This window comes from Doryrhamphus excisus, linkage group LG5, assembly GCF_037039965.1.
Source record: "Doryrhamphus excisus strain RoL-2023G ecotype Guam linkage group LG5, RoL_Dexc_Guam_v1.1, whole genome shotgun sequence".
In the NCBI taxonomy this organism is placed as follows: Eukaryota; Metazoa; Chordata; class Actinopteri; order Syngnathiformes; family Syngnathidae; genus Doryrhamphus; species Doryrhamphus excisus.
Genome location: NC_136361.1, coordinates 7,994,316 through 8,020,401, shown reverse-complemented (window position 1 = coordinate 8,020,401; position 26,086 = coordinate 7,994,316). Strand labels below are relative to the sequence as shown.

The 26,086-nt window shown below is 43.3% G+C and overlaps 1 protein-coding gene across 1 annotated transcript; it reads right to left on the bottom strand.

Moving 5' to 3' along the window:
* Positions 1-26,086, bottom strand: kpna5 (karyopherin alpha 5 (importin alpha 6)). Its single transcript, XM_058053893.2, has 14 exons — positions 25,949-26,086; positions 22,825-22,958; positions 22,648-22,749; positions 22,462-22,561; positions 21,256-21,350; positions 19,880-20,011; positions 13,571-13,659; positions 13,398-13,497; positions 13,157-13,320; positions 8,509-8,587; positions 8,300-8,425; positions 8,103-8,230; positions 5,590-5,768; positions 1-1,709 (listed from the first exon to the last, which is right to left on the bottom strand). Exons 1-14 carry the CDS (start codon positions 26,058-26,060, stop codon positions 1,522-1,524), a joined length of 1,728 nt encoding a protein of 575 aa, XP_057909876.2. The 5' UTR covers positions 26,061-26,086; the 3' UTR covers positions 1-1,521.

The window sequence follows — 26,086 nt, the reverse complement described above, 5'->3', positions numbered from 1 at the left end:
TCGCAATTCAATATTTTAATGATTGACAGCCCTAGTGTCTATACAATCTTACAAACCACAAATATTAGAAAACTATACACTGTAGAATGGCCTAGATGAAATAAATTCAGCATTACAAATATTTTCTATTTCTTGCAAATATAGAGCATTTCACGTTTTCCGTCAATTGACATGAATCAGTAATCACTTTACGCGCAGGAAATATTGATGTCAAATGACTAAAGTAGAAAAAGAACACTTCATCCACCAACTTCATATATAAAGACAATCCAATATGCATGCCGTGGCGGACACGAGAGGGCATGCCTCTCACCCATTGGGTTGTTGTTGGTTTGGAGGGCGTGGTCTGTGGACTGTGTTTGCGCAAGTATTAGATGGACCCGGGTGGTTGGCATGTTGGCCATACAGGGAAGACCCGGGTTCAATTCTCCGCTTGGGCATCTCTGTGTGGAGTCATTCCAAAAACATTGGCGACTCTAAATTGTCCATAGGTATGAATGTGAGTGTGAATGGTTGTTTGTCTATATGTGCCCTGTGATTGGCTGGCAGTCCAGGGTTTACCCCGCCTATAGCCCAAAGACAGCAGGGATCCTAATGAGGATAAGTAGCATAGTGGATGGATGGTGTTAGATGCATCCTGTCTTGTCCTTGTGTTGAATAAAGTCCTGCTTGAGACCAAACTACCACCCCGACGTGATCCTACGTGTCAATTAAAGGAGCAGGCGGTGTTGGTCTCAGGCAGGACTTTATTTTTCAGGATGAACGTCACGATAGGAAACTCAACAGCCCAATGGGTGAGAAGCATGCCCTCTGACGAAGGACACCTGATCATTATCAATGAATGGAGGTATTAAAGAGAAGCGGACTACTTCAACATGTGCGATAAACAAAGCCCTCCAATTCAATCCGGCTGCATCAATAAACATCAGTGATGTTGCAGAAAGGCATTAAATGTATTGATGAATGAACTGCAATACTAAAACACGACACATTAGCCAATTCTGTCACGTATGTTCATCTTGAACAGAAAGAGGCGCTACTCTCGGATGAGTAATAAAGGAAATAAAGGCAGCGCCCATCAACAGGAAGGCTTACAACTTGCACTGCATTTCCATCCGCTACCTGCTGCAACATTTTGCATTAGAATAAAAGAAGAAAAACACCACCTGCTCACTGATTTATCCTCCGTGTCTGTGTGTCTGAGGACTGTAGAGGTAGTTACACATTCAAATAGAGATATGTATACTAACTAGTATTCCAACTGTAACACAAGTAGCATTGACACAATTCAGAATCGTACAAATAATATCACAGGAAGCCAAAAAAGATACAATTGTAGCAGAATTATATCCAAACGGGGAGTTGTTCAGCGGCATGGGGACTAGTGCCCCTCCAGGCCCCCCACATGCCAGGGCAACATCAATTTGCCCACAGTATCTCAGTAATCACACCCCACGAGTTTCATTGTAAGACATTGAGGATGTGAACATGTGGCCAAGGTACGAATCCTTGAGGTCTGGGTTAGAGCTGGAAACCCTCCATGGGTCCCTCCTGCTGCTGAAAGATAAACTGGCCCTGGCCCTGGTCCACCTGTGGTGCCAGGCTGGCGTCCTCCTCATCCACGCCGAAGTAGTGTTCAATCAGGTCGAAGGCCTTCTGGTAGATCTCCTGGTTCTCGTGGCTCTGCAGGAATTCGATCTTGTCCAGGCCTGAAGCAGCAGAGATGTGCCAATCATGAAACCCCCCAGAATCAGACCTCATGGATGCTAGTGTGCCTGCTACTGCTAGCTAAATCAACTCTTGGTACTGGACGTTTTTTAGGATTTTAACTGATTTTTCAAGGCACATAGACATGGCTATATACCAAAAGATTAGACTCTCATCTTTCATCAGGAAAAAAAAACCATTTGGTTCTTTAGTAATCAGAAGTTGAACATATGTAATTTGCAATAAAATATCAACCAAAAAAAGAGAAGGAATAAAGGCTTTTTGTGCAACTTTTCACAAATGTATCATATATATATATTTAGTCAAAATGTCAAAACAACGATGCCACAACATGAGCAACTCCAAAATATTGTAGTTTTACGTGACAATAACCATTTTCTTACAAATATAAACCATAAAATTTTTTTTACATTTGCAACTGAAATGTGTGTTCACATGTTTGCGCATTTATGCGTTGCAATTTCAATGCGTAACATCCAGATGCCTTTTCACTCCCTGGTTGCCCCAAGAGAGTATTTCTATGGGAGAGATGCAGGCCGGGCTCTTATAAAATACACTTCTGCCACCTTGTGGTTGTTTTTTGCGGCTTAAAAATGCATACAACATGATCTCTTCTATTGTGGAGTTGCATCATCCCCTCTTTGTGCCTCTTGCGCAAAGAAACGTAGAACCAAAGGAGTTTATTACAACCAAACTCAAACAGTGTTACACGGGGAACTCGCATACCCACCATTGCGGATTAGTGTTGAGTGTTTTGAGTAATATAACATTTTCCAACATTCCACCGAACAAAATAAGTAAAATATTAGAGATACTCAGATAAATCAGCTACCAATCAATATTGTCTGATTTCCATAAAAAACATTCATTCCTTCATTTTCTACCGCTTATCCTCACAAGGGTCACGGGGGTGCTGGAGCCTATCCCAGCTGTCTTCGGGCGAGAGGCGGGGTACACCCTGGACTGGTCGCCAGGCAATCACAGGGCACATATAGACAAACAACCATTCACATTCACATTGGAGAATTTGAGTCGGCAGAGTCGGAGTCGGCAATTGACCGAGCATGTTTTTGGAATGTAGGAAGAAACCGGAGTACCCGGAGAAAACCCACGCATGCACAGGGAGAACATGCAAACTCCACACAGAGATGGCCGAGTGTGGAATTGAACCCTGGTCTCCTAGCTGTGAGGTCTGCGCACTAATCCCTCGTCCGCCGTGCAGCCCAGTATAACAACATAAACAATAAAAAAATGGTTGTTTTTAAATTCCTTCCATCCATCCATTTTCTATGCCGCTTATCCTCACTTGGGTCGCGGCTTTGCCAGAGCCTATCCCAGCTCTCTTTGGGCGAGTTAGTTTGCAATATATCACCCCCAAAAGTCTTGTTTCTTTGATTTTCATTTGGGTTCATCTGCTCAAAGTCCTTAAGACTAGTTTGTCAGTACCAGTGCTAGTTTATACCCAAAATGGCCACTACAGATAAAATGGCTGACTTCCTGTTTGTTTTGGAACATGAGTTCTTGAGACGTTTTTGGTGTTTCTACCGCTTATCCTCACAAGGGTTGCTGGGGTGCTGGAGCCTATCCCAGCTGTCTTCGCGCGAAAGGCGGGGTACATTGGCCAGCCAATCACAGGGCAGAAACAACCATTCACACTCACATTCATACCTATGGACAATTTGGAGTCACTAATTAACCTAGCATGTTTTTTTTGGAATGTGGGAGGAAACCGGAGTACCTGGAGAAAACCCACGCATGCACGGGGAGAACATGCAAACAAGGGTGGAATTGAACCCTGGTCTCCTCGCTGTGAGGTCTGCACGCTAACCACTCGACCAGTCGACTCGACGGCGGCACTGATAAATACCTTTCAAAGCCAATCACAAAAAAAAACAGTTGACATGTACTCTTAGCAAACACACTTTGCCACTTTGATTAATTAATTGGCAGCAGCTAGATAGACAGCTAGAGTCATTTGTTGAGCTTCTGGTCTTCAGACTACTAATGTGACTCTTGATCACGTTGACATTTTGTTTTAAAAAAAATCGAGCACTGCGTTTAGTTAGGAGCTCGATTTGGAAACCCAAAAGCTATCAGTTCAAAGGTTTCATTCACTGCCAAATGTGTCTATAGACATCTATTTTTTTCTGATGAAAGAACAAAAAAGAACTCTGGTTAGCGCCATTATTTAAACCATGCAAACGTGGTTTAACCCTGCCGTTTGAAAGCATTGGACTCAATAATCATTAGGAAATGGAATCAAAACTGTTATTTGCATTCATCTGCCAACCGTTGTACAAAGATAGTGAGTGTTTATGCGGCTGTGTTGAATGTGTCCCATCAGCGTCACACTGGAAGACTAGCAGACTAGGTCACATGGGCGCAACATGGGGTGTCACCCTCCCTCGGTATCTCCCGATATGACACTGCCTTGAAGATCGTCCAATACCGATATCAACACAAATCATAAATCCATCCATCCATTTTCCTCCGCTTATCCGGGTCAGGGTTGCGGGGGCAGCAGTCTTAGTAGGGAAGCCCAGACTTCCCGGTCCCCGGCCCCCTCCTCCAGCTCCACCGGGAGCACTCCAAGGCGTTCCCAGGCCAGCTGTGAGACATAATCCCTCCAGCTTGTCCTAGGTCTGCCCCGGGGCCTTTTCCTGGCTGGGCATGCCCGGAACACCTCACCAGGGAGGCGTCCGGGAGGCATCCGGACTAGATGCCCGACCCACCTCAACTGACTCCTCTCCATGTGAAGGAGAAGCGGCTTTACTCTGAACCCCTCCCGGATGACTGAGCTCCTCACCTTAACTCTTAGGGTGAGTCCATCTACCCTACGGAGGAAACTCATTTCAGCCGCCTGTATCCGCCATCTCATTCTTTGGGTCATGACCCAAAGCTCATGACCATAGGTGAGGGTGGGAACATAGATCCACCGATAAATTGAGAGCTTTGCCCTCCGGTTCAGCTCTCTTTTCACCACGACGGTCCGGTACAGCGACCGCATTACTGCTGAGGCTGCACCGATCCGTCTGTCGACCTCACGCTCCCACCTTCCCTCACTCGTGAACAAAACCCCGACATACTTAAACTCCTCCACCTGGGGCAGGACCTCATTCCCAACCCGGAGGGAGTGTGGAATGTTGAAGTACTAATCATACACAGTCTGGAATCGACTGCTTGTGTCAGGAGTGCCAATTCATCGGAGATTTAACATGCAGACCGATACAATCAAATTTTGTTTTGTTTTTTGCCGATATCTGATCAATCAACCCAGGAATTGTTTGCTATGACTACACAGGAAGCTCAATAGCTAGTGAACAAGAGTTGTAGTTGCTCACTCTCAGGAAAACACTACCCCCTAGGGCTTTTTGCAGAGAAATGCAAGTCATAGACCGCTATGTATACACCAGTGCTTCTCAATAAAAAAATAAAAAATAAAATAAAAAATAAAATAAAAAATACAAACGTAAGACAATAAATAATAAAATAATACACTAATACATTCTGTCATGTCAAGGGACAATTTTTGCCTGGGCCCCAAATTTGAAACACTAGAGAAACTGATATTTATTCATTTATCTGAACTTGAAAGTGAAAACGGGGAAATGCAACAAAATAGAGAGCATACAAGCATATTCAGGAGTCAAATAGCATCTTGAGTACTATACATGTGTACATGTTGGTAGGTCTGCATTAAAATGAACCCTCTCGCACCCCCCCTTTCAGGAGGTATCAGTTGAGAAGCACTGGTATACACCAAGCAATACAAAGCTAAATCCCTACATTCCGTGGTCATGGTTTGTATGAAGATTCTTTCGTCTAACAAGTGTTAAGGTGTGTTCAGGTGTAGAACTTTACCATAAGCCTCCTCAATAAGAGCACAGTAAGGGTTGATGCCCGTTCCGTTCTGTTTGGCCTCCTGCTCTCCCAGTCGGAGGATATTCTCCAGACCATTAAGTGACACCTGCACGATCTTGGAGTCCATCACCGTGAGAAGGTCACACATGGGCTTGATCGTGTTCAAAGAAACCAGGTACCTGACCACACAAAAAAGGGAAAAATAGTTCCGCAGGAGTTTTCATTCATGACTGAGGATTATGTGTGCATATGGTAAATGTTCGAATTCTGTTTTTTATGCACTTCGTGTACTTTTTGGACAAATTCCAACTTTTGGTGAAAAATCAAATGCAATCTCTGCGTGCATTGTGGTGTCTTACCCTAACTAACGTCTTGGGCGTCAACAAACAGGAGTATGGTGAGTTCGAGGCTCATGGTGCGATCATCAAACAGCAGCTAACGTAGCCGTATGTCTAACACTCGCCCGTCTGTGCATGACAGTCAGAAGGCTAAGCTCATAACCGAAAATAACTGAATTAATTGGACGACATGACCAGGAAAACAAAGGGTCTGGCGACTACTTGCTCCCTCACCTAATGTCCCGCTAAAGCTCCACCAATGTACTCTCCCATACAAAGGACTATTAAAGAAGGCCTGTCAGCCTCCGTAATTTGCCTCAAATGAAATTAAAACTTTATTTATCAGGGGTTAATTGCTTCCAGACCCGACTATGATAAGCACATTTCCAAAGATTCCTTCTTTAGCTTCTTTCTCTTTGGGTTTTTCCCTTCAGGGGTTGCTGGCCTCTCTGACTTTATCTCCAAGGCCTCTGACATGTAATGTCCCTCTGATGTACTCGTTCCTGATCCTATCCATCCTGGTCACTCCCAATGAGAATTATAAATTCAATATTTTCATAGGTACAGCATAGAAAAGTTTTTATGATCTTCTAATTTGTTTTAGTTTTTTACATTATTAGAGCCCTTTAGACATGAAATATAGTCACCTTTACATTCATATTACCCAATATTGTATTTAAAATCACAGAAAACAAGCCATTTAAGACAGTTTACCTTTAAGATTTAGGACAGATGTGGACAGGTGGACAAGTGGACAGGATGTGATGTCAGGGGTTGAGTGTTAACTTTTTGTGGGCTATTATTATTATTATGGTCATTATTATTATTCCTGCATGTTATTATTGTGCCCGTTTGTAAGATAATTGAAAGCAGCAATAAAAGACTATTGTTCGAGTGATAATATTGAAAGTTTTATGTTTTTTAAGGTTACATGGCTTCAGGTCAAATGTCTTAACCCTCCTCTTGTGTTCGGGTCAGCACCATTTTAATGCATAAAAAGAATCAAATAACATTTGTTTATTGCATCAAGGCTTTTGGACTTTGTCAGGAAACTCTATTTCAACAAAATAAAACCAAAAAAATAAATTTTACTACATTTTAAAATGGTCTGGTTGAAATTATGACCACTGTATTGTTAGGGTCGGTTTGGACCCGGTTATAATAATATGACTATAAAGCAACATTTTGAGCCAAAACTGAAATCATAAGTGTACAATTAGCCAACACAATGACAACCAGCTCCTCCTCTCATCATGGAAGCTTCAGGGGATTCTCATTTTGACCGCTTTCCAGTATACCAGCAGAAAAACAAGGTCCAGGCATGTGAGGTGAATTCACTCATTTGACTGATGGCTGATTTCACATTTACAATTTGGATCATGGAAAGAATGGCAAGAAGTACAGTGAACCAAGATCTGGACCTGTTCTGCTTTTTCATTTCACTTTATACTAAAGTTCTGTTGCTGAAAAAAACAACTTTTTCTACCTTTTCTTGACATGAATATAAATGGGTCAAAATTCACCCCAACACCATAGATGTTTCTTTAGCGATTAATACTAAAATGAGAAAATAAATAAAACTGATTTAAGAGATATGTTCTATATCCCTCAGTAATAGCCAGTAACAAAAGAACCTTCAATTTATGAATATGATTCTTTTGAGGTTCATTTGACTTTTCATTTGATTCATTTGATTTTTGGAAATTGAAATGGAGGGGTATAGTGACAAAAAAGGCCTACATGCCCACACCAAAAGTATTAAAAGCAACATTTTCATGGATGAGGAAGCCTAAGAAGGTAACCAAGACATGAGAAGCAAATTTGATGGTAACTTATTGTTTTTAGTGTATTTTATAGCTGATTTAATGCATGGGTCAAAACCGACCCGGTAACATAAGAGATGATACCAGAAAGCTAACATAAAAGGAAGGTTAAGGGGTACGCCACTGTAAAAAGTTAGGGAAGAACTGGTCTAAACAAACAGAAGGTCCCTCCATCTTGAAGCTGCACTCAATATGGTTGAATTGTAGGTTTTGGCCAGGTTACCATTGCTGCACGAAATAACAGGTTTGGCCCATGTTGAGATCTTACACAAACTGAATGGAATGCAGAAAAAGAAACACCAAATAACCCTAATACACTTCAAGCTACCCCAACATGGCAAACATTTGGTACCGTATTTGTGCAGGGGTGCCACCGGAGGTGGCGTTGGTGATTGCCCACGCTGCCTCTTTCCTTGTGCGGAACTCTGCCTTCTGAAGGATCTCAATCAGTACTGGGAAGATGTTGGCATCAATCACATTCTGGTAAGAGAAGGGACGTCAAGCTACAGTAACAGGATGCAGCAAACATCTTAAAAATGAGACATTGACTTGAATCTGAGCTCTGTTTCCGGCAGTGATGTTGGACACGGTCCAGCAGGCCTCCTTTTTGATTGACTCCTTGGGACTGCTAAGCAAGTGTAGTAAACAAGGCAGCGCTGCACAGTTCAAGATCACCTGGGGCGACCAATAGCAGACAGCAAACATTTAGTGTTCGTACATAGGATTCACCACGACGTTAGCCAAGTTATTAGATGGACCTGAGTCTGAATGTCATCTCCTGTAACGATGTTGCCCACCGCACGCAAAGCAGGAGACACCACCTTATAGTCGCCGTGCCTGTGAACAGACAGAATATACGCCATTAAAAGTCACCATTTAACACTCCTCTGTTTTGCACACAAGAATTACAAAGGGTATTTCCTTCTATGGCAGGGGTCTCAAACACGCGGCCCGCGGGCCAAATGTGGCCTGCAGGACACTAGTTTGAGGCCCCCGCCTTGATATGAAAGTTTAATGTTAGTGCGGCCCACGCAAGTTTGATATGGATGCTGTATGGCAGTGGTCCCCAAACTAAGGCCCAGGGGCCGGACACGGCCCACTTCCACATTTGACCCGGCCCCTTGAACAATAAAGCATGTACATTTTTCTGTCATAGAACTGGAAATGGTAACCTATTGTGAGCAACGTTACTACAAACACACTTTGCCTCAGTCATAGAACATAAACAAACAAACAAACAAACTACCCTGACCCTGCCTCCCCTTCAGAGGAGGGAAAAGTCATGTGGCCCTCACTGGAAAAAGTTTGGGGACCCCTGCTGTATGGTATCATGTACCCAGAAAAAATTATTACGTTTGATTAATGTTCATGGTAAAGGTTAAATAACTGTTAATAGTTATCCTCCCTATCCATGTGGAAGTGGTAAGTTTTTGGCTATTTTAAGTTTAAAGGAAATAACTTGAAGGCTACCGTTTAGGTCGCTAGCTCTCTAGTTTGCGAGTTAGCATGTGTCCCAAGACCCTGCAGTTGCGCAATATGTTGTAAATAAAAAGAGTATAAATGTGACTATAGTCGTGTTTTGTCATGTCTACAGGGCTCTAATAATACTTTGTTCATTTTAATCTGAAAAAAATCATTTGTCTACCCACCAACTTTATGTGGTTTCTTAAGTTTTTATTATTTGCCGTTTTATTATTATTATATTTATTTATTACTGATTGATTGATTTTCTTTATTCTTGATTTGATTATTTATTTTCCATCTCATTTTGTGTAGAAAAATAAAAATTAAGATATTTGAGAACAGTGGAATGTTTTATCAGAGCTTTTATTGTAGAAAATCGGAACCAAAGTACTGAAAAAGTTTGTATATTTTTCTGTTTTTAATAAATGCGTTTTTTTTTTGTGGAAAACCTGATGCGGCCCAGCCTTGCAAAGACCCTAGCTCCAGTGGCCCCCAGGTAAATTGAGTTTGAGACCCCTGTTCTATGGCCTCATAGTCTTGGATGAGAACCTCTAGGACTCAGCCAATCTCTGAAGATGTGTCTTGCAGCATGACAGTCGACATAAAAACATCCTTTTTTCATGTTTTTTCTTGTAATATTTTAAAAATAGACTTTATTCTGAGAATATTTGGACTTTAAGTCAAGTTTATTTATATAGCCCTTAATCACAAAACAGCCTCGAAGGGGCCTTTATATTCTTCCTTTTTCCACAACCTCATTTTCTGAAAAATTACAACATAATTTTCATTTTCTCATATTCCCTGTATGTTTCAGGATCGATTTTAAGGTTCTCTTAACAGTTTTTAAATGTCTTAGGGGTTGTGGGCCTTCTTATCTTTCTGAATTGCTTTTAAGTTACGAACCCTCGCGGACCCTCAGGTCTTCCGACACTGGTCTGTTATGTATTCCCGGAGGACCTGAGGGCCGTAGAGAACGTTGAGATTTTTAAAAATAGGCTCAAGACCCACCTATTTAATTTGGCTTTTAACTCATGTTCTTAGTATACTCTTTTTTTTACCCTTTGAACTTGACTTTTAACTTATGGTTATTTTATACCCTATACCTTTTGTTTTGGATCTTAACCAAATGTTTTTATATTTTTACACATGCTTATTTTAGTTTTTGTTAATGTTTTTATATATATTTTACTTATGTCATTATTTCTATATATACTTTCTATATTCTTATTTTTTGTTTTTATATTTTTTTCTGGGCGGCACGGTGGTCTAGGGGTTAGCACGCAGACCTCACAGCTAGGAGACCACCCTCGGGCATCTCTGTGTGGAGTTTGCATGTTCTCCCCGTGCATGCGTGGGTTTTCTCCGGTTTCCTCCCACATTCCAAAAACATGCTAGGTTAATTGGCGACTCCAAATTGTCCATAGGTATGAATGTGAGTGTGAATGGTTGTTTGTCTATATGTGCCCTGTGATTGGCTGGCGACCAGTCTAGGGTGTACCCCGCCTTACGCCCGAAGACAGCTGGGAAAGGCTCCAGCACCCCCCGCGACCCTCGTGAGGAAAAGCGGTAGAAAATGAATATTTTTTTCTTTTTATTATTATTTTTTTTATATTTTTTATCCCATATATCCAGTGTTTCCTCAGTGGGGGCTCTCTGCGCTGGGGGCTGGGGTGTCTCCTCTCGTGGGGCTTACCGACTGGGGTGGCTGGGAGCTCTGTGGCGGTGCCCCACTCCAGCGCTGTGGGTCGCCTGCCTACATTTCAGTGTGTTGGGCCCCTGAGTTGCGGCATCATGGCCTGGGCCGTGGGCGGCCCCCAGCGCAGATGGCAGTACTTCCTGAACTGGTTCCTCTGAACTCATGCAAACAAACTTCTTATGTGTGTGTCTATGTGTCTTGTTGTTGTCTTTCTTTTTGAACATGTAAAGCACTTTGTGCTACATTCTATGTATGAAAAGTGTTCAAATAAATCAAATAAAGTTTGATTGATTGATATGACTTTAGAAAAAGATCTATTGCTTCTTTGAATATTTAAACTCTAAGCTAAAACTCTAAACTAAAACGGCTATACTTTTCCTCATAATATTACGAGTTTATTCTCAGAAAAATGCAACTTCTTTCTCTTAATATTGTTTCTTTACCTTTCTGCAGCCCCCCCAAGTTATTCCAACTTCTTGTAAATATTCTTCTCAAAATGATGATTTTACTGCTGTAATATTTTGTCTTTACTCCCACAATATTCCAACTTTTTCCGCAGTCGAATTTTCTGAAAATTATCACTATTTGTTTTCTCATATTACTACTTATTACAAAAAATACTGTATTGTTCATTTAATATTCAACTCTATGCTAATAGAATGACATTTTCCTCATTAGGAGTCTATTCTTGTTAAACTGTGTATTTTGTTGTAATATTTTTACTTTATTTCTCATAAAATTATAGCAGTTTTTTTTATTTCCCAACTATTTAAACTTTCTTCTTGAACATTTTCTTTTTATTCACACAATATGTGTACTTTATTCTCATATAACCTTTCCCCTAACCTAAAGAGTGGTTAGCGCGCAGACCTCACAGCTAGGAGGCCGGAGTTCGATTCCACCCAGGGTGTACTTCTCGCCTGAAGACGCGACCCTTGTGAGGACCAGCGGTAGAAAATGAATGAATGAACAATGAGAAGTTGCTATATTTATTATTATTCCAAAGAATGTGTACTTTGTATGTGTGTAAGTGATCTATATGACTAATTATTTTTCAATTATCTGTGCAAAGTTGGTGATTCATGCAAACAGGGAGATAATCTTTCAGCATAATTTTAGTGTGACTTAGGTACAGAGATAATCGATTTTTATCAAACCATCTTTTTTGTACAATCATTTCATCTGTGATGCTTTTTATTTGCTTTTTTGACCAGAGATATTTGTTTTCTCGCTTCACATAATGCTTTCTGTCGGCCATGTCGCTCTTTAATCAGTTAGACTAAGATGAGATCCAATATTTACTTTCCTGGTGTACGTTTCATTTAGCACACAGTACTACTACAGTACACAGTCCAATATACTAAGAAGGTGAGCTAATATCTGCCGGGTTGTACTAATACAGCCTTTCTCATACTTGTGGTAAAGACGTAAAACAGGTCCTTGGTTGTCACATTTATGAAAGTTGAGCATGAATGTAGCAATTCATTCATTCATTCATTTTCTACCGCTTTTTCCTTACGAGGGTAAGGAAAAGGGAAAAGGGTGCTGGAGCCTATCCCAGCTGTCTTCAGATATAGACAAACAACCATTCACACTCACATTCATACCTATGGACAATTTGGAGTGGCCAATTAACCTAGCATGTTTTTGGAATGTGGGAGGAAACCGGAGTACCCGGAGAAAACCCATGCATGCACGGGGAGAACATGCAAACTCCACACAGAGATGGCAGAGGGTGGAATTGAACCCTGGTCTCCTAGCTGTGAGGTCTGCGCGCTAACCACTGGACCGCCGTGCCGCCCTGTAGCAAACAATAAACCATTCATTCATTCATTTTCTACCGCTTTTCCTCACGAGGGTCGCGGGGGTGCTGGAGCCTATCCCAGCTGTCTTCGGGCGAGAGGTGGGGTACACCCTGGACTGGTGGCCAGCCAATCACAGGGCACATATAGACAAACAACCATTCACACTCACATTCATACCTATAGACAATTTGGAGTGGCCAATTAACCTAGCATGTTTTTGGAATGTGGGAGGAAACCGGAGAACCCGGAGAAAACCCACACAGGGAGAACATGCAAACTCCACACAGAGATGGCAGAGGGTGAAATTGAACCCTGGTCTCCTAGCTGTGAGGTCTGCGCACTAACCACTCGACCGCCGTGCCGCCCTGTAGCAAGCAATAAACCAAATAAAACCAAATAAATCAAACGTGTAAGCTAGTTAGTAGTCGCATCTCATCTTACATGAGCAGCTCCACGAGCCTGCGACAGACTCCAGAGTCAATTACTGTCTGGATCTTCTCGTTGGGTCCATCGGACAGGTAGGACAGAGCCCAGCAAGCATCAGCTAGCACATCAGGATCACTGCTGAAAAGAAGCCTGGACAGCACACTAAGGCATGGCGACACCTAGTGCCCATTAAAGGAAGAAGGATAAATTCACATTCAAATGAAAGCTGCATTATACAAACTCAGAGACAACTGACCTTGGAAAAATCCGGTGGGGGGTTCTTCCCGCGGCACAAGTTGGACAGAGCCCAAACAGCATTTCGGGTCGTCGTGAGACGGTTGGATTTTGCAAGCAACCTAGAACAGGACAAAACATTACGGAGTGTGCAACACATGAACAGAAAACAGTGACCAAGGAGGAAGGACATACTGCTGGAGAAAGGGCAGGATGTCACAGTTGAGCACGTAGTCTCTGCACTCTGCATTATCTCCAGCAATATTCCCCAAAGCCCACACCGCCTGCAAAACACTATGATCAGCAGAACTCTTCCTGGACTACGAGTCTGATCACCACACATACATTACAAACCATCCATTCATCCATTTTCTATGCTGCTCATCCTCACTAGAGTCACGGATATGCTGGAGCCTATCCCAGCTGACTTCCGGCAAGAGGTGGGGTACACCCTAGACTGGTCGCCAGCCAATCGCATATAGACAACCATTCACACTCAAATTGATACGTATGGACAATTTAGAGTCGCCAATGAACCTAACATGCATGTTTTTTTTGGCGCCAATGCCGATTTTTTTCCATCACCCTCAGCCGATGGCCGATTTTCTTGTTCTGCTCAACTAGTGAGAGTGCTTTTATTCGTCTTTTGTGTTGGTATGTGATGTTTTTGGGCTTTCTTGTTGTCACACCGTGACTTAAACTGTTATGCCTAGCGATCACCCAGTGAATTGTGATGGGCTTAGTAAAGTGTTAAAAGCAAGCTACTCTATTACTTGTGAAAACACGCTCTTGATGTGATTCAACAGTGGGGGCGGGGTACTGCGACTACATGTGTTGCGGGGTTATCTGCAGCCGGGGCAACACTAAGCTGCCCTGGCGGATGCCTGACTCTGTATCATGCGGTGCAAAAATACATCGGCGAACCCACGGGCGTATCGGCCGATACGATACAAAGAAAAAATGCAAGCTTCCCAAGCTCCCAGAGCTTCCCAATTTCCTGACACTGTAGAATCGAATCGTTCGTTTTTTTTAAATATACATCACAGGGCTCGACAATAACGATGTACCGATGGCCCAGGGCAAGTTAAAAAAAATTCGGGCAAGTAAATCCAATCAGTGATATTCCCATCGGGCAAGTGCACTTTGGCATGCCATACTGCCAAGAGTTTTTTTTAAAGTGGTTCTTGTCGGGTGTTGGTAAAACACGGACTGCGTAATTCCGGTGGTAATTTGCAAACCAATCTTTGCAAATCTTGAAACGGACCAATCAGAATCGTTTATTTAGACCGCGGTCCGCAGTCCGCGTTTTACCCACACCCGTTCTTGTTGGCGATCAACCAATCAGCGATGGTTTGACTAGGAAAACATCTATCATGGCGTCCCTGCCAACATGGTCTAATTCTTCAACAACTTGTGAAGGAAAACAGCAAAAAGTGATGAAACAGTGCCTCCTAAACAAGTATTTTATTAGCGGCAGCAAATCAAATGATGGCACAGGTGAGTGAATCACATTGCTGTGACAATTTGAAGTGGTCACAATGAAACACCACCGATTAGATCCAATACCAAGTGCTGATTTTGCACAAGCTACAAAATCTAGCACTTCCATTTCTCGGTGTATTTTTCCTTTGCTTCACAAATTATTGTTTGACCATTGAGCATTTTTTTCTGGATTCAAAACACTTTGCTAGTACACAAATGTGTCTATTCAATAATGTTTCATTGTGGTGCACAACTTATAAATATCACTGCTTACTACGACTACCATGTGTAAGGTAGTATGGCATGCCATGTTAACATACGTTTCAGACATTCCTCCAAATACAATGCATCAGTACTATTATCTGATGAATTACCAGCATATTCGGGCAAGTAGTTCTCACCTTAACGATTCCCCATTGGCAAGTAATTTTTGTTTTTAATGTAGAGCCCTGATACCTATGGACAATTTAGAGTCGCCAATGAACCTAACATGCATGTTTTTTTGGTAACATGGGAGGAAACCGGAGTACCCGGAGAAAACCCACGCAGGGAAGCCCAAGTGAAGATTCGAATCCAGAGCTTCCCAATTTCCTGACACCGTAGAATCGAATCATTCGGTTATATAAAATATACATCATAAGGTGTGTTTCTCCAATGGAATGGAATAGTCCATCACAGAGATTTACATCCGTAGTCGTGTCTCAGCTGTATTTGCATGAAGGGCAAACAGCAATATGGGACATCACAGTGGTCAGGTGGCCCGGTGGGTGAAGGACAACGTTCTGGTTACTGGACGACGCCCTCCACCTAATGAGCCACTGCGACCCCGTGGCAGCAATGGACAAGCATATGGTTCATATGAATATAGACAGAATTTGGTGCAGAGGCGTTTTAGAGTTTAAATGTGCTTTATTTATTACGTTCTTATTGTTTTTTGTGCCATACCGACCCTTTAAGCAAGTCTGCAGCTATGACTATAAAATATATAAAAAGACTATAAAAAAAAAAAACAGCTATAAAATTGTAGCTTGCATATGCCATTGTTTACACTCCGGGAGCAGCTGTAAGCTTTGAGCAACCCTTTACTACGCACTATTACTACACTACTACTGCACAGACTAGTAAAATAAAAAGTAAAAATAAATACAAAAAATTAAGGCACAAATTGAATTTAAACTAAAATATCAAATAAGAAATCCATCCATCCATTTTCCTCCGCTTATCCGGGTCCAGGTCGCGGGGGCAGCAGTCTTAGAAGGGAAGCCCAGACTTCCTCCAGCTCCACCGGGAGGACACCAAGGCGTTCCCAGGCCAGCTGTGAGACATAGTCCCTCCAGCGTGTCCTAGGTCTGCCCCGGGGCCTTTTCCCGGCTGGGCATGCCCGGAACACCTCACCAGGGAGGCGTCCGGGAGGCATCCGGACTAGATGCCTGAGCCACCTCAACTGACTCCTCTCGATGTGAAGGAGAAGCGGCTCTACTCTGAGCCCCTCCCGGATGGCTGAGCTCCTCACCCTATCTCTTAGGGTGAGTCCAGCTACCCTACGGAGGAAACTCATTTCAGCCGCCTGTATCCGCGATCTCATTCTTTCGGTCATGACCCAAAGCTCATGACCATAGGTGAGGGTGGGAACATAGATCGACCGGTAAATTGTGAGACATTTGAATTGTGAAAATTCTTTTCACCACGACGGTCCGGTACAGCGACCGCATTACTGCCGAAGCTGCACCGATCCATCTGTCGACCTCACGCTCCCACTTTCCCTCACTCGTGAACAAGACCCTGAGATACTTAAACTCCTCCACCTGGGGTAGGACCTCATTCCCAACCCGGAGGGAGCACTCCACCCTTTTCCGACTGAGAACCATGGCCTCTGATTAGGAGGTACTGAGTCTCATCCCAGAAGCTTCACACTCAGATGCAAACCGTCCCAGTACACGCTGAAGGTCGCAGCCCGAAGAAGCCATAAGAACCACATCATCTGCAAATAGCAGAGATGAGATTCTAAGGCCCCCGAACTGGACTCCCTCAACACCTTGGCTGCGCCTAGAAATTCTGTCCATGAAAATTGTGAACAGAATCGGTGACAAAGGGCAGCCTTGGCGGAGGCCAACGTTTACTGGAAACAGGCTCGACTTACTACTGGCAATGCAAACCAGACTCCTGCCCCGTTTGTACAAGGACCGGATAGCACGTAGTAACGCGCCACCAATCCCGTACTCCCGGAGCACCCCCCAAAGGACGCCACGAGGGACACGGTCGAATGCCTTTTCCAGGTCCACAAAGCACATGTAGACTGGTTGGGCAAACTCCCATGCACCCTCAAGCACCCTCGTGAGGGTGTAGAGCTGGTCCAGTCTTCCACGACCAGGACGAAAACCGCATTGGACCTCCTGTATCAGAGGTTCGGCCAACGGTCGTACCCTTCTCTCCAGCACCCTGGAATAGACTTTCCCAGGGAGGCAGGGGAGTGTGATCCCCCTGTAGTTGGAACACACCCTCCGGTCACCCTTCTTGAAAAGGGGGACCACCACCCCGGTCTGCCAATCCAAAGGTATTGTTCCCGACTTCCATGCAATGGTGAAGAGACGTGTCAGCCAAGACAGTCCCTCAACATCCAGAGCCTTGAGGAATTCTGGGCGGAACTCGTCCACCCCCGGAGCTTTGCCACTGAGGAGCGTCTTAACGACCCCAGATACCTCAGTCACAGTGATGGCACTGTCCACGTATGTGTCCTCAGACTCTGCTTCCTCTATGGAAGGTATGTCAGTGGGATTGAGAAGGGCGACCGTCCGACTACATCCCCAGTCGAGGTCAGCAGGCCCCCGTCTCCACTGTAAACAGTGTGGACTGGGTACTGCTTCCCTTTTCTGAGGCGCCGGATGGTTTGCCAGAACCTCTTCGAGGCTGACCGAAAGTCGTGCTCCATGGCCTCACTGAATTCCTCCCACACCCGAGTTTTTGCCTCGACAACCGCCGAAGCCGCAAACCATTTGGCCTGACGGTACCTGTCAGCTGCTTCCGGAGTCCCACAAGCCATCAAGGCTCGATAGGACTCCTTCTTCAGCTTGACGGCAGCCCTGACCTCTGGTGTCCACCATCGGGTTCGGGGCCTGCTGCCGCGACTGGCACCGACCGCCTTGCGGCCGCAGCTCCGGTCAGCTGCCTCAGCAATGGAGGCACAACGAACGGGAGACTCTGCCAGACGTTCCCAGCACACCCTCACTACTCGTTTGGGTCTACCAGGTCTGTCCAGCATCCTCCCCCGCCATCTAATCCAACTCATCACCAGGTGGTGATCAGTTGACAGCTCAGCCCCTCTCTTCACTCGTGTGTCCAGAACATGCGGACGCAGGTCTGATGATACGACTACAAAGTCGATCATAGACCTGCGGCCTAGGGTGTCCTGGTGCCAAGTGCACTTATGGACATCCCTATGTTCAAACATGGTGTTAGTTATGGACAAACTGTGGTTCGCACAGAAGTCCAATAACATCACACCGCACGGGTTCAGATCAGGGAGGCCGTTCCTCCCAATCACGCCCCTCCAGGTCACACTGTCATTGCCCACATGGGTGTTGAAGTCTCCCAGTAGAATGACGGAGTCCAGCTGGGGTGCTCTCCAGCACCCCTCTGATGGACTCCAAGAAGGCCGGGTACTCCGAACTGCCATTTGGTGCGTACGCACAAATGACAGTCAGGACCCTTTCCCCAGCCCGAAGGCGTAGGGAAATGACCCTCTCGTTCACCGGGGCTGACTCCAACACAGAGGCACCAAGCCGGGGGGCTATTAATAAGCCCACACCAGCTCGCCGCCTCTCCCCTGCAGCAACTCCAGAGTAGAACAAGGTCCAGCCCCTCTCGAGGAGTTTGGTTTCGGAACCCAAACTGTGGGTCGAGGTGAGTCCGACTATGTGTAGTCGGAATGTCTCAACCTCTCGTTGAGAGTTCAGTTCAGGTTCCTTCCCCACCAGCAAAGTGACATTCCATGTCCCAAGAACCAGAGTTGGCCGCCCAAGACCAGGTCGCCTACGCCCCCGCCCTTGACCGCCACCCAACACACATTGCACCGGACCCTTATGCTTGCCCCCGTAGGTGGTGGGTCTACGAGGGGGAGATCCCGTGTGGCTTCTTCGGGCTGGGCCCGGCCGGGCTCCACGGGTGAAGGCCCGACCACCAGGCGCTCACCTGCGAGCCCCTCCCCCGGGCCTGGCTCCAGGGTGAGGCCCCGGTATCCCACATCCGGGCGAGGTACGTTTTCTCCTCTCGTTCTTGCTCATATGGGTCTTCTGAATCACTCTTGGTCTGTCCCGTCACCTCGGACCTGTTTGCCTTGGGAGACCCTACCAGGGGCATATAGCCCCAGACAACATAGCTCACTCGGGCACTCAAACCCCTCCCCCACGATAAGGTGGTGATTCACGGAGAGGTCAAATAAGAAATAAAATAGTAAAATAGATATTAAAATATTAAAAAGTTGGCACCACAAGTTGGAGCTGGCCCTCGGATCTCAGTGACCGCCCTCGAGAGTAAATTTGGATGAGGTCCGAGATATGTATTTGGGGGCCAGCCCATTCAACGCCTTAAAAACAAACAATAAAATCTTAAAATACCCCGCCTCTCGCCCAAAGACAGGAATAAAAACAGGGGATAGGCTCCAGCACCTCCGCGACCCCCGTGAGGAAAAAGCGGTAGAAAATGAATGAATTAATGAAAATCTGAAAAGCAATCCTAAAGCGAACAGGCAACCAATGCAGGGAAGCCAAAATTGGCAGGATGTGCTCCCCCTTTTTGGTTCCTGATATATATATATTCCTGGGATATATATTGTATATCAATATTCAACCTAAACATACCAGAATATGAAATTTGGTCCATATCGCCCAGCCCTGCTTCATTCCAACGCGTTCTTAGTCCACACTAAGAATGGAATGGCTTGCTATAGAGTATTTTAGAATCTAAAATAATGAATCTGTAATGTTAAGAATGCTGTTGCTACATTGAATCATTGTGTGTTTTCACCTGTTCCTGGACGTCCTCATACTCCGAATTGAGCAGCTCAATGAAAATGGGCACAGCGCCCGTCTCAATGACAACTTTGGTGTGCAGGAAGGTGCCCGAGGCAATGTTGGTTAATGCCCAGGCTGCCTCAAACTGAAAGAAATGACAATATGAGTCAATGGCGATTCAGCAACTCCGTCTCGTGATGAAGCCAGGCCTTTCCATTCATAAATACCTCAAACAGTATGTACTAAGTGGAAAATGATTCTGTTTGAGCGGTGACATGTATAACAGTGCAACAGTACAATTTGCCTGCGGCACATTCTAATAATATAATTTAAAAAAATGGACAGCAAACATGGAAAAATTTGCAGAGATTTCACAAAAATAAAGTACAAATATTAAGAGAAAAATGTTTCAATCAAAGAAAGTCCTAATTTTTATGAGAGTAACATTGTAAATGAGGAAAAATAAAATCATTTGAGTAACAAAGTCAAAATATTAAAGAAAGATATTTCTTCATTTCAGATACAGTTGTGATATCATGAAAAAAACAATGAATAAAGTTGTTTTGTAAAAGTTAAATGGTTGAAAAAAAAATTGAAATATTGAGAGAAAAAGATCATTGTTGCAGAAGAATTTTCGCAATTGTACAAAAATAAATAAATCATATTATGAGGAATAATAATAATAATAATAATAATAATAATGTCATTAGAAGCACGGCACAGACATGCGCACATTAGTTTGCGGGAAAAGTTTTTATACTATGGTCACAAGGTCAAAATATTATGGCTATTAAAAAAAATGAAAATTACAAGAAACTTTGTTTTTTGTGCCATACCGACCCCTTAAGCAAGTCTGCAGCTATGGCTGTTCATCTTGTTAAAATTGTAGCTTGCGTGCGCCAAAATTACAAGAAATGTTTGGAAAAAAAAACAATGAATAAAGTTGTTTTGTAAAAGTTAAATGGTTGAAAAAAAAAATCTAAATATTGAGGAAAAAAAGGTAATTGTTGCAGAAAAATTTTCGCAATTTTACGAAAATAAATAAATCATATTATGAAGAGTAATAATGTAATTGGAAGCACGGCACAGACATGCGCACATTAGTTTGCGGGAAAAGTTTTTATACTAGTCTTTTATACAGTCTGTTTTAATTTACCCACGGCCCGCCTCCGGGCACGCCCACTCCGCTGTGATTCGTCACACTCCTGTGATGTTGTGAAAACCTTAACATATTGCAAACACGTGGTTTGCTTTCAAAAAATGAATTGCATCAACTTCCACAGTGTTTTTAATTAGTCTATGTGATTTGTACTGAAACAATATGCACTGAGATGTGCCTCCATGTCTTAGTGGAATAGAATTTCATGTGTGGCCAAGCAAGCTCTTTACCTGCAATGTGCAGTTTTCACTCCTCTTCAGAAACTCTACAAAGCGATTCACAACACCGGGAGTGGCAATAACCTCATCTATGGGAGGGTTGGGCTCTGAAAACAAAAAAATCAACTGTAATGTATTCAATGTATTCAACTGTCAATGTATTCTTCTACATTCTGAAACCAGTTAAATCTTCACTTGTATATGACTATTTATAAACTTGCAGTAGTTTGCAATCAATCCAAACAAAAATGCTCACAATAAAGATGTACAAATGCTCACTATTTCTATTTTCTATCTACTGCAAGTTTTGAAAAGAAATGTAATATGCAATGGGGATTCCGTTTTTACAATTTTAGCAGTGTCATTGATCCACTGGAACATTTCCCCACAGGGAAATTAAGTGTCCAACAGTGTCCAAAGTGCAGCCCAGGGGCCATTTGCAGTCTGCAACTCTTTCTTTATTGGCCTGTGGCACATTATTAACATATTTTAAAAAAGAACAATTAAAAACACAGCAAAACCAGACAAATCAGAATTTTACAAGGCTAAAGTCAAACTATTAAGAGCAAAATCTAACAAGAAGTATGGTAGTCCTAGGGTTACAAATATAAGTTATTGTTCCATAAATTGATGTTTTTGAGACCAAATCAACCAGTTATAATATATAATAACAATCAGATATCATAGTAATTAAGTATTTCCTTAAATATGTCATCTTTCACTCTGTAAAAGTTGTGGAATTGGCATTTCTGGTGTATTTTCTCGCAGGCAATTCATACAGTCTGTGAAACATTTGCAGCATTTCCCGAAATGCTGGCTTCCCAAATGTTATAAAGCAGTATTTCTTTTGCCATGACATTCTGTTATGATTCATTGGTATTTAGTTGGCAATCCAACGACTCGGTCAGTGTTGACAGTCAGTAGGTTCATTTTGTTACCTTTTATGTGGCTACCACTTGAAAATAAATTCAGTATGTGTGGCATTATCCTCGTCTTTTTCCTTCCTGAGCTTCTACTACATTACCTTGCATTACTTCGCGTGAGGCTCCACTCTTTTTGGCTGTGCTAGCAACCCCGCCTCCCCCTGCCCCTACAGAGACAAACTCTGTTGACTGTTCTATGACGCGCAAACCAATGTAGAGAGTGTGCCCTCTTTGTGCCTGTTTAGAGGCGAGAGATGATGCAGTTTTTTTTTTTGCGTCACCCCCTTGTACAAACCTTTGGAGAGCAGTTTTCTGAATTTTTGTGTAGCAATTAACTGGTGGTCCGGGTCTTCGGAGAAGATCATCTGGATCATATCAGGTGTTATGAGTCCATCCTGTACAGTGGCCAACATCAGACAAGTGGACAAAGGGATTTGACGATGACGCTAAAGGGATTTGACGATGACGCTACCGGACTTACGCTGGCAACGGGTACGGTGGAGCTGATGTCAGGATCCTGGATGGGACATTCTGACATTGACTCATCCACTAAAGGCGCACATACATTTCTCCTCTTAAATAGCTGTGGAGAGAGATGATGCCGTATTAACCTTCGACACCCAGGAAATGCTAACATTGTCATGAGGTGCTGAGCTACCTGCTCTTCTCGTTTCTGTTTGCGGAGCTGAATTCCTTCTTCCTCTCTCCTTCGACGCATCTCTTGAGGATTCAAGGCCTTGTTCTTGTAGCTCTTCATCCTGTAGTTGTCTTTACCCGGGCTTGCCATTGTGTCTGAGGTCAAAACAGCATCAAAAACAATTTAGTCATCAAATACACTCTGCATCATTTTTCAAAATGTTTGAACAGGCGTGAGCAGAGTAGTTATTTCCGTTGATGCTAAAAGCTTCCCACGTCAACTTAGTGGAAAAACATGTAGTGAGCGTGTGTATGTCACACATTGCAGACTATAGTTTTAGCTTTATTCCCTTTGTGCTCTCACTTTAGTATAACTATTTTCAGTTTTGTGCAGTTTTGAGCTCTCCACTTTCAGCTGATCGTCATCCATAATTAGCAAGCTTGCTGCCACCATGTCTGTGCATCACAAGGTCAGTATTACATGAGGCGGAGCTTGGAGCGGGAAGAGGGCAGGTTATCACGCTTGCAGCACATTCGAAAGACAGCACCCTCTAGACAGCCGCATAAACGTGGCAGACAGTCCATTTAAACTTGAGTATGCTTTTGAGCGGGGCGCCCGAACTTTTTCCACCACAGGCCATAGTAAAATTAGGGGTCAACAATTTTTTTCTTGTGAGAGTGACTTTTACAAAATTAAAATTAGCAAGAGTTACTCCTTTTTGTAACAATTTACCTGATAGTATTCTGTCTGTCTGTCTATTTTCATAGCTTATTTCAAGCCAAACATGAACAAAATGCTGGGATCCACAACTCATCTTCTCACACTGAAAATCTGAAAGAAAAGCAGGTTTATGGTTTATCCACCTCTGCTGGGCCCCTCCAGCCACATCCAGAATCTCTCTTTTGTGCCCTGGGCATCCCAGAGAGGAGACAAAAATGCGGACACTCCTAAGTCAGCTTGGCACCATTGCTGAAATCAGTGTGCATAACGTGCATTTCAAATGCTTACTCATCACGGTCCACGCAAGCTGTGGGAGCTCTTTGGAACCGGAGAAGTGCCGTGGCCGACGTGCATGCTCACGGGCACACACCGAAAGTTCGTCCTGCACTAAAAGTGCTACATAGTGTCTGCATGCTCCAAAATTCGTACTAAGGCGGTACCCAATTTTTCCCCTACCTTGCAAGTACAACGGGGTTGGGACCAGGATGACATTGTCTGATACGGATTGGTGGCCGATCAATCTGAGCCACCTTACTTTTTACCCACCTAATTTAAAAAAAAATTAATTAATTTTGTTTGTTTTTCATATTGCAGCTTTAAGTTTTTTTTCCTATAGTTCTCTACACTAATGAGACATTTTTCATTCATTATCCATTATTTTCATATAAAAAATTAATTAAAAAAATGTAATTGCACCTTTTTTCATAAGAAGGCTTATTTCACCATATGGTCATAAATTATAGTTTTTTATTTTCCTACATTTTTTTTACTTTCTTCTTGTAACTATGACTTTTTTTCCCATAATACTTTGAATATAAAAATTACAGCTTTATACATTATTTTTAAAGTCTTTTTTCTTTAATAATTTCAACTTTATGTCACTAAAATCACAAGCGGTGCATGAACCAAAATGATAAATACTCCGATAAGATTAAAAATAGCTCAGAAGATTACAAAAAATGCTGCAATGAGGAGAGATTAATTGCACTATGCGCATGAGTAAATAAAGTGCTCATTTTTTTCTTTTTCTATCACGCAGACAAAAAACCTTGTGACACCTGGGGCTTATTGTGCTGCTGCACAAGGTTTGCCAGGGACCTCCGTAGCATCACACCAGCTGCTCGAAGCGTGTGCCCAAATGCAATGCACCTTGTTGGGCCACACCTGGTGGCTCCCTCTGTGATAAACTCTGGTTCTCCTAACCTCTGTGGTGTCACTCCGGCTGCTTGGAACATATGTCCGAATACAGTGCACCTTGCTGGGCCACAGCAGCCTATACTTTGGTTTTCCTGATAGTAGAGATGTCATGACATTTCATTCAGACATTGGTCAAATTGTTCTAGTCCATCTTACCTCTGCATGTGCACAAATTACACTCATTCATTAATTTTGTACCGCTTATACTTACAAGGGTTGCGGGCGTGCTGGAGCCTATCCCAGCTGTCTTCGGGCAGCCAGCCAATCACAGAGCACATATAGACAAACAACCATTCACACTCACATCGCCAATTAACCTAGCATGTTTTTGGAATGTGGGAGGAAACCGGAGTACCCGGAGAAAACCCACGCATGCGCGGGGAGAATATGCAAACTCCACACAGAGATGGCCAAGGGTGGAATCCAACTCAGGTCTCTTTGCTGTGGGGCCTGCATGCTAACCACTCCACTGCCATGCAGCCCGCACAAATGACAGTTAAATCTAAATTTATAAAGTACACATTAATAAGTTATCGCTTATCAGCATGATATAGTCTTGAGAAGCATGGATTGAAAAAAATGGATGGATGGATGGATATTTGTCAATAGTTAATATTCAACGCATTGTCCACACTGTCCTATATACACACACAAGGCAAATATTCCAATTCCCGTTTCTCCGGCAACAAACGCCTAAAAAAAACAACTTCCATCAAAATTTGAGGTTTTAGTAGCACCTAAGACCTGACAGAACCGCAAGAAGTGGGCAGCAACGGAGGTGTGGCAAATGGACAGGAGGCTGAGTGAGAGACAAACCCTATATTGAATAGCTTCGGTTGTCCATTGAAAAAACATCCCGACAGTGAACAAGGGACTCAATCATCTAAATGTATACTGGACCGCAGCCTTTGTCAGGCTCGGCAAGGTGAGTCCAAAGGGCTAACAACATGCTATAACGCTGCACAGCTTTTGATGTCGACACACATCTCCCGGAACTCGCTACGTGTTGCAACCAAATGAGCTTTGTGCTTACTTATATCTGACTATATTTATGATAATCCCTTTACATGTTTCGAATCAAACATCAGTGCTAGCTAGCTAGCTGAGCTCCTTGCTGAAGCAGCTCTTTTCATTGGACGTTGTGCACAAAACTGAACTTTAACAGCGATAACGACATTCTCAAGCAAACACGGGCACTGATTCTAAAGACAGTTTAACTCTGCTGTACCTTCAAAGCTCGCAGGTTCTCCAAAACTATTATCCTCCTCTGTCTGGAGTGGAAATGGCGTCCAGATGACACTTTCCCAGAAAACACCTCGCATCAACAAGACATACGTCATTTCCGCCAGCTGTCGCTTAGTTTCCG

Excerpts from the sequence above, each read along its gene's own strand:
- kpna5 (XM_058053893.2), bottom strand. The coding sequence starts at position 26,060 with ATGACGTATGTCTTGTTGATGCGAGGTGTTTTCTGGGAAAGTGTCATC. Across the intron at positions 13,321-13,397 it reads CCCCACCGGATTTTTCCAAG|GTGTCGCCATGCCTTAGTGT; the intron begins GTCAGTTGTCTC and ends AATGGGCACTAG. Across the intron at positions 8,426-8,508 it reads GAGATGACATTCAGACTCAG|GTGATCTTGAACTGTGCAGC; the intron begins GTCCATCTAATA and ends TGGTCGCCCCAG.